At 38.5% G+C, this 12,324-nt stretch overlaps 1 protein-coding gene across 1 annotated transcript in view; it reads left to right on the top strand.

Annotated features, from left to right (window-relative positions):
• The window catches only part of ITK (IL2 inducible T cell kinase), a 59,673-nt gene that overhangs the window by 28,034 nt on the left and 19,315 nt on the right, over nucleotides 1-12,324 (top strand). The window contains exons 6-8 of the mRNA XM_007077590.3: nucleotides 1,472-1,623; nucleotides 5,855-5,920; nucleotides 10,688-10,742. Of these exons, the coding sequence (XP_007077652.2) occupies nucleotides 1,472-1,623; nucleotides 5,855-5,920; nucleotides 10,688-10,742 (273 nt within the window). The remainder of the gene's footprint in view (nucleotides 1-1,471; nucleotides 1,624-5,854; nucleotides 5,921-10,687; nucleotides 10,743-12,324) is intronic.

The following is a 12,324-nucleotide window of genomic DNA, read 5'->3' as shown; positions in this document are numbered from 1 at the left end:
CTACTGATTTACAAGACTTAGGTGATACCAAGCCCACTCTAGGGAAGCCAGCTCTGGTTTGCAGATGGTTTCGCCCATAGTCCCACCTATGGGGTGGAGGTAGGATCTAGGCTCAGAGTACTATTGTCCATTATTATTATAAGCAGGTTTCTTACCACATGAATGTCTAACGGGACATTCAAAAGTTTTACAGTATATGGGATACTGCAGAGATTTTTGCATTCTTGGCCCTCTGCCACTAAATGTTAGCAGCACTCCTAAACCTTTGTGACATTCAAATCGCCCCCAAAGCTGTCCAAGATGCCTCCTATAGAAACGTACCTCCATGGTTTTTGAACCCTGCTCTGACCTTTCTTTTCATAGTGATTGATCAATCATTTGGTCCTATAATGGGATGAATACCGTGTCATATCCCTCCTTTATCTTCAGGTGCCCTTCAATTTAACTCCTTCCTCCATTAGCTTTTCAGGTGAAAGCCTCAGTCCCGATGATTCTTATCTTCAGTACTGCAATACACCACCTCGTGAGCTCCACAGATATTGAGATTTCAAATCCTAATCTGGGCTCAGCTGGGGTGACATACAACATCACCATGACAAGCTTTTCTTTCTAAATCTCCAGGATTTTTATACCATCAAAGGCTTCGATATGAAAATAGAAACTTTGGCTTCCCAACGCCAAATCTCATCCTAGCCAGTAACCTCAATCTCTTCCATATTTACTGTCTCCCAAGACCTGCCAACCTGTAGCAAGTGTGCCCATCCTGAACTCTCACAACTGTTTGCTTTATAGTCTCTTCTTCACATCTTCACTATGTCGTGTTTAAAAAGGTACTGAGAAGTAGAGACTTAGGCAAGAGAGCCCCTAAATGGAAGAAGGGAGCCCATGTGCTATAGTAGAGAGAGCCTTAAGACTAATTCATGTGGTAACGTGGCCATATCCATTTCTTCATGTTGGCTTCAGTTTCTGCATTCTTAACAAAAGAATGGATTGAGTGATCTCTCAGAGGCATTTCAGCTCTGATAGTCTATGATCCTCCGGATCTGGACAAACCCACAAATCAAATCAGAAAGGCATGGACTGAATAACCTAGTGTTCACTGCATCACTTTCACCAAGAATATGATGCTTCCGGCAGAGTGTCTGCAACGTGCAACCAGCAGACTTGTGTGAAAAGCATGTGACTGCTTGGAATTCACTGTGGTCAGAATTCACCACACAGAATGAGAGGGCAATGAATTCCAGGTACTGAGTGTCTTTGTGTCACATTCAGCACCATAACCCTAACTCATAAAAGAAAGCCAACTAGAGAAGGCAGGTGGTTTCAGCGAATACCCAGTGGATTATAGGAATTCATGTGTTGACCTGGCCTAGATCCAGGAGCAAGTTGCCATTTCAGGACTTATTGACCTGGTTCCACAATTGACCTCCTTTCTATGTCATCACTCAATTTTGTTTTCTCCTACCTTCAGCGATCACTCCAGGAACCTGAAGAAACCCTTGTCATTGCCTTGTATGACTACCAAACGAACGACCCACAGGAACTTACGTTACAACGCAATGAGGAATACTACCTGCTGGACAGTTCCGAGATTCACTGGTGGAGAGTGCAGGACAGGAATGGGTAAGGCATCTTTGTGGTTGTTGTCCCAGTGCTTGGGGTGAGGTGGGGATACAGAAAACACTGGGACAATTTGTCCTGCTTCTGTCAGCGGGCCTGCTGCACTGAGTTAGGAGAGGAAAGCAGAGGTAGAAGGAAGGGGAAGGAAGAAGTGGTTGAGAGAGGTTTTTCTACTTCTCAGAAGTGCCAGAGACAGTCACTTGCTATGCTCCCTTATTAAGCACCCCCAGCCCCCAAGCCCATCTAAAAATTCCCCGGGTTTTTTCACTGACATCCACAGAGTAGGAGATTGGCAGCTTGTTCCACATGGAAGCACTATTGTTCTTGAGTGTTCAGATGAGACTGAAGGTACATCCCATTGTGAAGTGTCTGTTTTCGGTGAAAAGAAAAGGCGTGTAGAGATGGTACAGATTGGTGGTTATATTAAAAGGCATCAGGAAGAAGATACTAAAGAGTTAGCTACACCAACTGTCTCAACTAGCCATATAAATGATCCATGGAGAAAGTTAAGTTGTGCAAAGACCAAATGCCCACTATGAGACTTTTGAAGGGAAAAAAAACTTATGAGCCCTTCTCTGATCCGAAATACAACAAAATTGCTGTTTTAACCTTCAGAATGCTCTGAGATGTACATGACTTAGATACTAGTGCTTAGTTTGAAGGCATCAGATCCATGCTGCTTTATGAAGGCTTTAGGTTTTCCTTTTAATATGTCAGAGGTACTTACCCAAGCCCTGGAATATTCTCCAGAATATGATTTCAATGATTGCACAAATCCAATACAAAAGTGTACCATAATTTAGCAAATTCCCTTGTTAGGCACTCAGATTGTTTCCAATATTTTGCAAATATTAACTACCCTGCAATGAACATCCTTGCATATTAATATCAGGGGTTTATATATTTTTAAAGTATGAGGTTATTACTGACAAAAAATATAGAAAAAGAAAAAGAAAACACTCCATCACTGCAATATTTGGATGGCCTAGATTTATGTTTTATTTTTTTAAATAAAAGTAGAGAGAAATATAGATGAAAAATAAGCCACCCCTCCATTTGTCCCCATGTCAATTCCAAAAGTAACACTATCAACAGTTTCTTGTATATCCCAGACAAAAAAGTTATACATACACAAATGCATCCTTTTTTCATTTGCACTAAGGTGATTGATTCTGCTCTTCACCTTGCTTTTAACCTTCAGTAATATATCTTGGAGATCGTTTCATTTCAGCAGATAGAAATCTACCCTATTTTTAAAATAATCGCATGGTTTTGGAAGGTATGCTTATATGGTAAGTACTTGAATAATCTGAAATGGTGGGACATCTAGTTTCTGGGTATTTGTTTTCTTTGTTATATTTTTTTAAGTTTATTTATTTTTGAGAGAGAGAGAGAGAGAGAAACAAAGAAAGAGAGAGGGAGAGAAAGAGAGAATCAGAAGCAGGCTCCATGCTGACAGCGCGGAGCCTGATGTGGGACTCGATCCCACCACTGTGAGATCATGACCTGAGCCAAAACCAAGAGTTGGATGCTCAACCGACTGAGCCACCCAGGTGCCCATCTTTGTTTGTTATCTTAAACAAGTCCTCAGTGAAGAACTCGTATTGCTCATACTCATGTTTCTGGGCAATATTTAAAAAAAAAAAATGCAAATATACGTATTTTTTGAAAATATATTTTTCTTTTGAAAAAATATGTATTTCATATTTCTAATTATGGAACTGTTGACTCAGAGTAGGTCTCAATTTTGATAGATAATTCCCTCAGAAGGTTGCCACACTTACATTGCCACTACCCACCAATAGGGTGTGGGAGTGTCAACACTAGGTATCGCTAACCTTAAAAAAAAAAAAAAAAAAAAAGCTAATCTGATGAGTTCAAAAAGAGGCACACAAATATCTTTAGGGTTAAGGCTTTACTGTTTACATGCACCAAAACTTTCTTTGTCAAAGCACCTTCTCTTTAAGTATCCTTTTTGATGCCACTGCAGGGGGAGTGAGGAAGGGGTGTCAAATATAGTTAGCTCAAGAACTGCGATGTGCCCTGGGAGACAGTGTTGCTTGCTAGCTGGGAAGAGACCCCAAAGCACTTCATGTGGAACCTCCCTCTCTAGCTGACTTGTGTAGGCAAGTGAGGCCCGGCCACAACACCTTCTCTTTGCCTATTATAAGGAGGCTCATATCAGAAACAGGTTTAAGACAGTCCGTTTCTACAGACACTAGAGGAATTTACTCAGAAATTCACTCCCTCAATCAACTGGCATTTATTTAGCACACCTGATGTGCCAGGAAATTTCTTCTCCTAGGTTGCATTTCCCCAAATGACAGCTTACCCTTTGCTCAGTGGCCTTTGGAAATGCTCAGCTCTGCACTTCAAAGGCCATCAAAGAGGACACCCTAGAGTCTAACTGGTGTTTTGGGAATTTCCCCAGTGTGCTTTGTAATAGTGCAGTATAGTGGAAAGTACACAAGATCGGGAGACAGAAGACTTGGACCTCAGCATCAGCTGGTCTTGCTGTATGTCTTTGGAAAAGGCGCTTAACCTCTGTGGATCCATTTCCTTCTGTATAAAATGCAGACGATAATGTCAGCTCTATCTCACATTGTTGAGGAAATTAATGAGATGATAAACACGAAAGGTGCTTTGCAAATTCTACATCCACATCCACGTGAAGAGAATTATCATTTGGGATACTATTAGCACATAATATTATGTGGCTGGCATATTAGAACACAGTTATTCTATTTCAAAGCAAAAATGGTATTTGACCTATTCATATAATTGTAAACATATGGTGTGGCAAAACCAGACATAATTAAGAGGGATTTGAAAAGATAGATAGAAGAGAAATAGCAAATTTTAGAATGACTTGACTTCCATCAATTGGCCCAGACTGCCTTGAGCAACACATTAAGGATGATTCTGAAGCTGGATGTTCAATTCTCCGAAGGAAGCATGCCATGATTGACTAGCAGTGTCAGCCATGGGCACAAGATATGAGATAATCATCCCATATTTGACATCCCTGTTCTTGATATCTTCACTCCCCAAAACGATTCTGTGAAATAGATTACACATTCCCCAGTAAACATAATCACTAAATTGAAAAATGCCTTTGTTATACAAAAATTAAAATACTTCATGAAGTAAAGAGCAAGAAACTCTTAGGCATCTTTTTATAGACTGTCAGACTCTAGAGGAATTTTATGTGCAGTCTAGGTCCCTCATTGTACACTTAGAGAGCCAGAGGCCCAGAGAGTGGAAGAAACATTGTTTTCACCTTGTAGCATTAAATGCAATAATATATGTGAAATTATTTTGAAAAATACAAAGTTATGCACAAACGTAAAATATTTTGAGGTGCCGATTGGTCTCTTTATCCACCATGTCTTTGTTTATGCACAAATATGTATTCCTGCTCAAAAGAAAGTCCCACCTCCAAATCCAGCGTGACTTTATTCTTTTTTCTCGTGTTTTACCATTTGTGTCTGAAGGAGTTGAATTAACAAAAAAACATTAGGGAGTCCTTGAATTAAAGGCTTATGATTCTGAGTGGCAGTATCTTTTGGGACCTGTGGTTGGAAAATGATTTTTTATATTTTAATTATTTTGGTTTCCTGACTATATAAAATTGAAGCACTAAAGTGGAAAAAATACTATCACACCCCCCCCCCAAAAAAAAAACTGTTTCCTTAGAGAAAATAGAGACCTTTTTCCATCAGAGGAAATTTCACAATGAGGAGAGCAACAAACATCTTTTTAAGTAAAATAGCCACTTTTTATTTACTATTGTTCAGGGGAGCCTGTGTGGCTCAGTCCATGAAGCATCTGACTTTGGCTTAGGTCATGATTTTGAGGTTTGTGAGTTCGAGTCCCACATCAGTCTCTGTGCTGACAGCTCAGAGCCTGGAGCTTGCTTCGTATTCTGTGTCTCCCTCTCTCTCTCTGCCTCTCTCCTGCTCATGCTCTCTCTCTCTCCTTCAAAAATAAACATAAAAAATTTTTATTTATTATGATTCATATTTTAATGGTGAAATTTATTGCCTTTAACAGATAGCAAATTGTTGGGTTTTTTAGCCATTCTTTTATTCTAAAACTTTAAATTGTCTTATGAATGCCAAATAATGCAAGAATCCCCTACCTTAAAAGACTTTTAGTGGATTGAATAACCTATAAAATGGAGAAGTGAAAATTAGTCCTATAATGGTCTAAACACTAATTTCCCTCTTAACAGGCATGAAGGATATGTACCAAGCAGTTATCTGGTGGAAAAGTCTCCAAATAGCCTGGAAACCTATGAGTAAGATATTTTATTTGTTTTCTAAAAACATGGTACTAAAGTCCTCCTTAGATTAGGAGTAAATTACTAGTTGATTGTAAAAGTACCAGGATTTTTTTCCTTCTTGTACTTTGATCCCTAAATACACAGTAGAGGAACACTCTAAATAGGAGAAGGGGAAGATATATGCACTCACCTCCCCTTTTATCAAAGAGATGATTCTAAGATACCTATGAAGATTGTGGTGAAAGGAAAAGATTCTTCCAGGAATCTTGGTCTTACTTAAGGAGAAAAAAAATACTATGAAGACTGGATCAAATACAAACTTACTTAAAACATGCTCTAAGACAATACTTCCAATACCAAAATAACAGACAAATGGGTATTAAATATCTGCTTAGCTTGTATTGTTTATTTCAATCCGTTGTTTATAGAAGGGTTCACATGGATATAATTTTAACAGAACTACTTGACATTTAATAAAACCCAATTGTAGTGGATACCACATATGTATATTCCCTTGCTCAGCTGCTGAAAGGCCCAGAAGCAACAGCACTACAGCAACGTTGTGTTCACAGATCCTCCTTTCTAAATAACACTGCCCACTAAAATGGAGTTCTTGGAAAAATGGCTGGGGATTCAGAGTTGATGCAGGGAAAGAACAGGATGAACTTGGAACACCTTGCACCCAAAAGTAAAGAATTATTGCCCCCCCAAATATTTTAATCGTGTGGATGTGTCAAGTGGGCACAGAAGTCAGCTTAAAATTGTTCCTTCTGCACAAATCTGAGACAATTTGAGTATCAAAATAAATAATGACAGTAATAGATTATAATCCATCGATAAAATAAGAATCAATAACAGATAGCTTGATAGGTAAATAAATAAACAAATAAATAAATAGAATGCCAGCTAATGAATGTTCCAGGTAAGATCACGTTTAAAAATCACCATTTGTAACTCAAAGTATCAACTAATTCAGGCAAGAATCATCAATGAATACCACAACTAGGGAGGCGAAAGTTTGATATTTACATAGTTTCAAAGTATGTTCTCACAAATCACTCATCAGCAATAAAGTGGGAATAGCTGGTAGGCCCTCATTTTAACCAAGTGATCAAAGTCCACATCAACAACAGGGCAAACAGACATCCCGGGTCTCCTGATGTGACGCACTGAGAAGGACACAACATCACTTCTGTGATATTCCCACCCAAACATGCCTAATTTGAATTTCATCATGAAGAAATAAGAGACAACTCCAAATTGCAAGATATTCTACAAAATAACTGGCCTGTGCTTTTCAAAAATGTTAATATCATAAAAGACACAAAAGGCTGAGAAATTGGTTCATATTGAAGGAGCCTAAGGAGATGAGTACTGACTAATGCACTAGTAATCCTGGATTGGATCTTGAGTAATTAAAAAAAAAAAATGATAGAGACAAAATGTATCATTGGAACATCCAGTGAGATTTGAATAGAGTCTGAAATGAGGTAACAGTAGTGTGCCAATGTTAAATTTCCTGATTTAGGCAATTGTACTATGTTCATATACGCATATATTCCACATCTTAGAAATAAATACATACTGAAGTCTTTGTAAAGTTTATTCTCAAGTGGCTCAGAAAAAAATATATATCTATTCACAGGGAATGGTAAAGCAAATATGGAAAATGTCAATATTAGTTCATCTGGGTCAAATGTATAGGGAGTTCTTTTATAGTATTTTTATAGCTTTTCTATACATTTGAAATCATGTAAAAATAAAAAAAAAATGTTGAAGTCCTCACTAAATGTATGATACCAGGGTTGAAGAACATTAGCTAATGAAGACTTCTATTAACACATTTGGACTCTTATTAGTTCATATGTGGTCAAGTTATGTGTTGCTGAAATTCTAATAGACTCTGCAATGAAGAGCGATCATTTTCTGAAGAGTCTCTCAACCTGAGACTGGTTTTGATCAAGTATGTGTTAGTAGCCCCTCTCTCAGCCAACAGAAGAGTCATCAGTTCCAAGAACACTTGAGCTGCAATGAAGCATATATGAAATATGCCTAAATAAAATTCTTTCAATTTTTTTATAGTCAATGCCTTTAGGACAAAATAGGTATTCATTTCAAATGATCACTGGGCTGGGAAGTTTTGTTTGTTTTTTGCTTTTAATCAGAATCTCATCCTTTATGATAGAGGGGGCAAACTCAAAATTCCAACAGAGTATAAAGCCTTAGGGAATGGTGGAACCCAGGGGAAATAAAAAGGTGTATTCCTCCTCCTGAAGGTATTTTAAGTCATTAAAAAAAAAAAACAACACTATACTATACAAACAAAACAGTCTGTGAGCCCTATTTATTCTACATACTATCAGTTTGCATTTTCAGATTATGGAATTGCAGCTAGGGAATAAAATGACTCCCAAACATCCAGTCATTTAGAAGTATATATCTGTGTATATTTAAAATACCCAGTATGAGGGTGTTGTATGGAAACTAATTTGACAATAAATTTCATATTAGAAAATAAATAAATAAATAAATAAATAAATATTCTGTCTTCCTGAAAAAAAAAGTTCAAATGATCTCAAAAAAATAAAAATAAATAAAAATAAAATACCCAGTATGATAATTTTTTATCCTTGCACTTAATATTGTCTACTTTCAGGGGATATCTGCGTAAGAACTCAAAAATGTACCATCTGGGAACATAATCATGGGCTGTGAAATCCATTGATTGGCTTCAGGTTTCCTGCCCTGACTTGAGGGCATGACCTTGGGCAAGTTTCCCCACCAGGCTGGATCTCAGATCCCTTTTTCTTAAAATGAAGGGTCAGACAGATGAAGGAGGCACTCTTGCTGCCCTTCCCTCCCGGTGCCTGAACTCAGGGTAGAAATCCCTTTTAGATAGTGACACACTTACCTACTGAGCTCAGGTGCACATCTTTAGGCAGCTGTGATGAACTGATCAGAGCTTGCACATGAGATGAAGCCTATTTGCCATCCCTCAACTAGTTAAGTTACAAGAGCTGATGTATAAAATCAGCTGATGTATAAAATACCATTCTGTTGATTGATATTCAAAAGCTCAAGTAGGGGACCCTGGGTGTCTCAGTGGGTTAAGCATCCCACTCTTCATTTCAGCTCAGGTCATGATCTCACAGTCATGAGATGGAACCTTGTGTCAAGCCCCACATCAAGCCCCACATCCATGCTGGGCATGGACCCTGCTCAAGATTCTCTCTCTCCGGGTCGCCTGGGTGGCTCAGTCGGTTAAGCGGCCGACTTCGGCTCAGGTCATGATCTCGTGGTCCGTGAGTTCGAGCCCCGCATCGGGCTCTGTGCTGACAGCTCAGAGCCTGGAGCCTGTTTCAGATTCTGTGTCTCCCTCTCTCTCTGCCCCTCCCCTATTCATGCTCTGTCTCTCCCTGTCTCAAAAATAAAATAAAAAATGTTAAAAAAAAAAAATTAAAAAAAAAAAAAAAAGATTCTCTCTCTCCCTCTTCCTCTGCCCCTCCCCCGTTTGCTCACATGCACATGTGCACACATGTGCTCTCTCTCACTTACTGTATTTTATTTTATTTTTTTAAACTTTTTTTTTTTAACGTTTATTTATGAGACCGAGAGAGACAGAGCATGAACAGGGGAGGGTCAGAGAGAGGGAGACACAGAATCTGAAACAGGCTCCAGGCTCTGAGCTGTCAGCACAGAGCCCGACGCGGGGCTCGAACTCACGGACCACGAGATCATGACCTGAGCCGAAGTTGGCCGCTTAACCAACTGAGCCACCCAGGTGCCCCTCACTTACTGTATTTTTAAAAAAAAAGGCTCAGATGGGTCCACTAATTCCCATATTCTGACTACTTTTTATGTTTTAAATTTTTTAAATGTTTATTTATTTATTTTGAGAGAGAGAGAGAGAGCAGAGGAGGAGGGGAGAGAGAGGGAGAGAGAAAATCCCAAGCAGGCTCCATGCTATCGGCACAGAGTCCAATGTAGGGTTAGATCTCACAAATGGTGAGATCATGACCTGAGCTGAAATCACCAACTGAGCCACTCAGGTGCCCCTGTGGCTACTTTCTAGTAGACAAGAAGTTTGGTGAGTAGTGTTCCTTCCCATCTAAAAGTTCTCTCCTCTGAAATTTATACTATTCAAAATTGATTGTTAACTGATGACCATTCTATTTCCTCTTATCTCATAAATGGCCAGAGAGGCCAGGATGTGGCTCAAGTATTAACAGCAAAATTCAAAAACTTCATCCCTAAAAATCATTCATATTTTTTTTACCACTTTTCAGTTTTTTTCACCAGACTCCAAAATTATACAAGTAATTACTTTGCAGAAGATTTTGAAAATAGGTCTAAAAGAGGAAAATATTACAATTATTTTACAAGGCTAAACTTTCAAATTTGTACTCAATTGTTATAGTTGTCCTAGTATCATCCTACTTATAACCATCCACTAACTTATGAAATAGAGAAGATAAAGTTTTTATAAAACTTTCTTATGGAAAATTTCCAACATGCATAAAAATAGAATAATATAATGGACCTCCATTATACTCAAAACCCAGCTTCAAAAATTATCTCTATTTTACCAATTCTAATTCATTTGTTCCCTTCCAGTTAAACATTTTATTACCCAGATATGGTGCATACCTTTGTTTTTAAGTTTGAATGCAGTAGTACAAATAGAAAATGACCAAATCATTTTCTAGAATTAATTATCTTTTACAAGCAAATAATTTTTAAACATTTAAGTGTCATTGACATATGACTTTTTCCTGCTTTCAGGTGGTACAATAAGAGTATCAGCCGAGACAAAGCTGAAAAACTTCTTTTGGACACAGTAAGTCTCCTTGACCTGCCTTTGACTTAAAATAAAATGAATTGTGCTTTTTTTTTCAGCCATACTATAGTTTATGCCAATGTAGTAAGTTGATATATTAGATTAACAGTGATTTTCATGTTCAGTGAAAATATTCTGGGGATTTATAGAAACTAGCATACAACAGGATAAGAAACCTATGGAGGGTCTCATGTCTTGGTATTGACATGCAACTGTCATGACAAATATAGTGGCCTTTCTGTCTGTGATGGGGAGCCATGGGGCTAGTTTTCCTTGCCTGCTTCTCTGGCTAGGTCAGGGGTGGCAGTGACTTACATGCTACTTGGTTGGGCTGTAGCCCAGGAGAAATACATCACTTCTTTTAATTTATTTTTATGCATCAGTTCTTAAGAGCCATGCAGTGTGGATAGCAGGACTGATCTTGCCCAAGGATGTCAGAATCAAGGGAGCAAGAGATGAGAAGAGAGAAAGCATGGTGTGGTGGGAAAAGTAAATGTCCTAATCGCTGTTCTGTCACCAACACAGTCTATGGCTTTGGGAATGTTTCTTCCTCCTGGGTCTTAGTTTCTCAATGAGTACAAGACAAGAGTTGGACTAAATCAGCAATGACTTAGCCAGGATTCATACTGTCACCCTTTGCTCCTGATCTTATGTGACACTGTTGATCACAGTCCATGGCTTTGAGATCCTTCTCAACACAGTGCTCTAGGCAGCTGCCATCAGTTGATTGGCACTCAAGGTGAACCCTCTCTTCCTGGACCAGGAGGTCATTTGTTACTCTGTGCCAGTGCCTCTCAAATACCTGTGTTGATGGATCACTTTTTGCGGTTGTTTTTCAATTTCCAATTTGTCACAGGCTTACATTGTGTAAAATAAATAAAAATGAACTACTAGAAAAAAATAAAGAAGCAAGGACACAAAACCTGCAAGTTTAATTTTTTATTAGTCTTTGATTTATTAGACACAAAATTAGTCTGAGTACTGTAAAAAATGTCTAACCGCTTTCTCTCAATTTCCCTTTCTGTCTGGTGGTGGGGCAGCAAAAATCTGCCAACTGGCACCCAACTGCAGACCACACTTTGAGTAGCACTTAAAACTGCACATTTATAGCTCTTTCAGAGAAACCAAATGTATGGAAGCATTGAGAAAAAAAGTCTTCCACAGAGCAATCAATTAATTTACCAGCATATATGCCTAAAGCAGTGGTTCTTGGGCCTGTCTGCACATTAGAATCACGTGGGAAACATTTTTTTAAAATACCAATGCCCAAGCCCCACACCAGATGGATTAAATCAGAATATCTAGTTGGTAGGATCTAAGCATTAATAATTCAGAGAAAAATCTCTCCAGAAGAGTCTAATATTCAGACATTAATGACCCGTGCCCAACACTAGTCTTACCGATGAGACCAGCAAACTGTAGGTATGTGTTGTTGGAAGCATTAGTCTCCCTGTGCCAAAATGTCAACCCTATCCCTGCCATTGCACCTTATTTTCTAGTTTGTGTTTGAAGGTTTTCCTATCTGTAAGAAATTTAAATTAAACTGCAAATCTTTCCTGCACGGGATGAAGGTGGGGTGACC

This window comes from Panthera tigris, chromosome A1, assembly GCF_018350195.1.
Source record: "Panthera tigris isolate Pti1 chromosome A1, P.tigris_Pti1_mat1.1, whole genome shotgun sequence".
Taxonomy (NCBI): domain Eukaryota; kingdom Metazoa; phylum Chordata; class Mammalia; order Carnivora; family Felidae; genus Panthera; species Panthera tigris.
The sequence above is the reverse complement of the archived record's forward strand: the minus strand, read 5'-3'. Positions and strand labels throughout refer to the sequence as shown.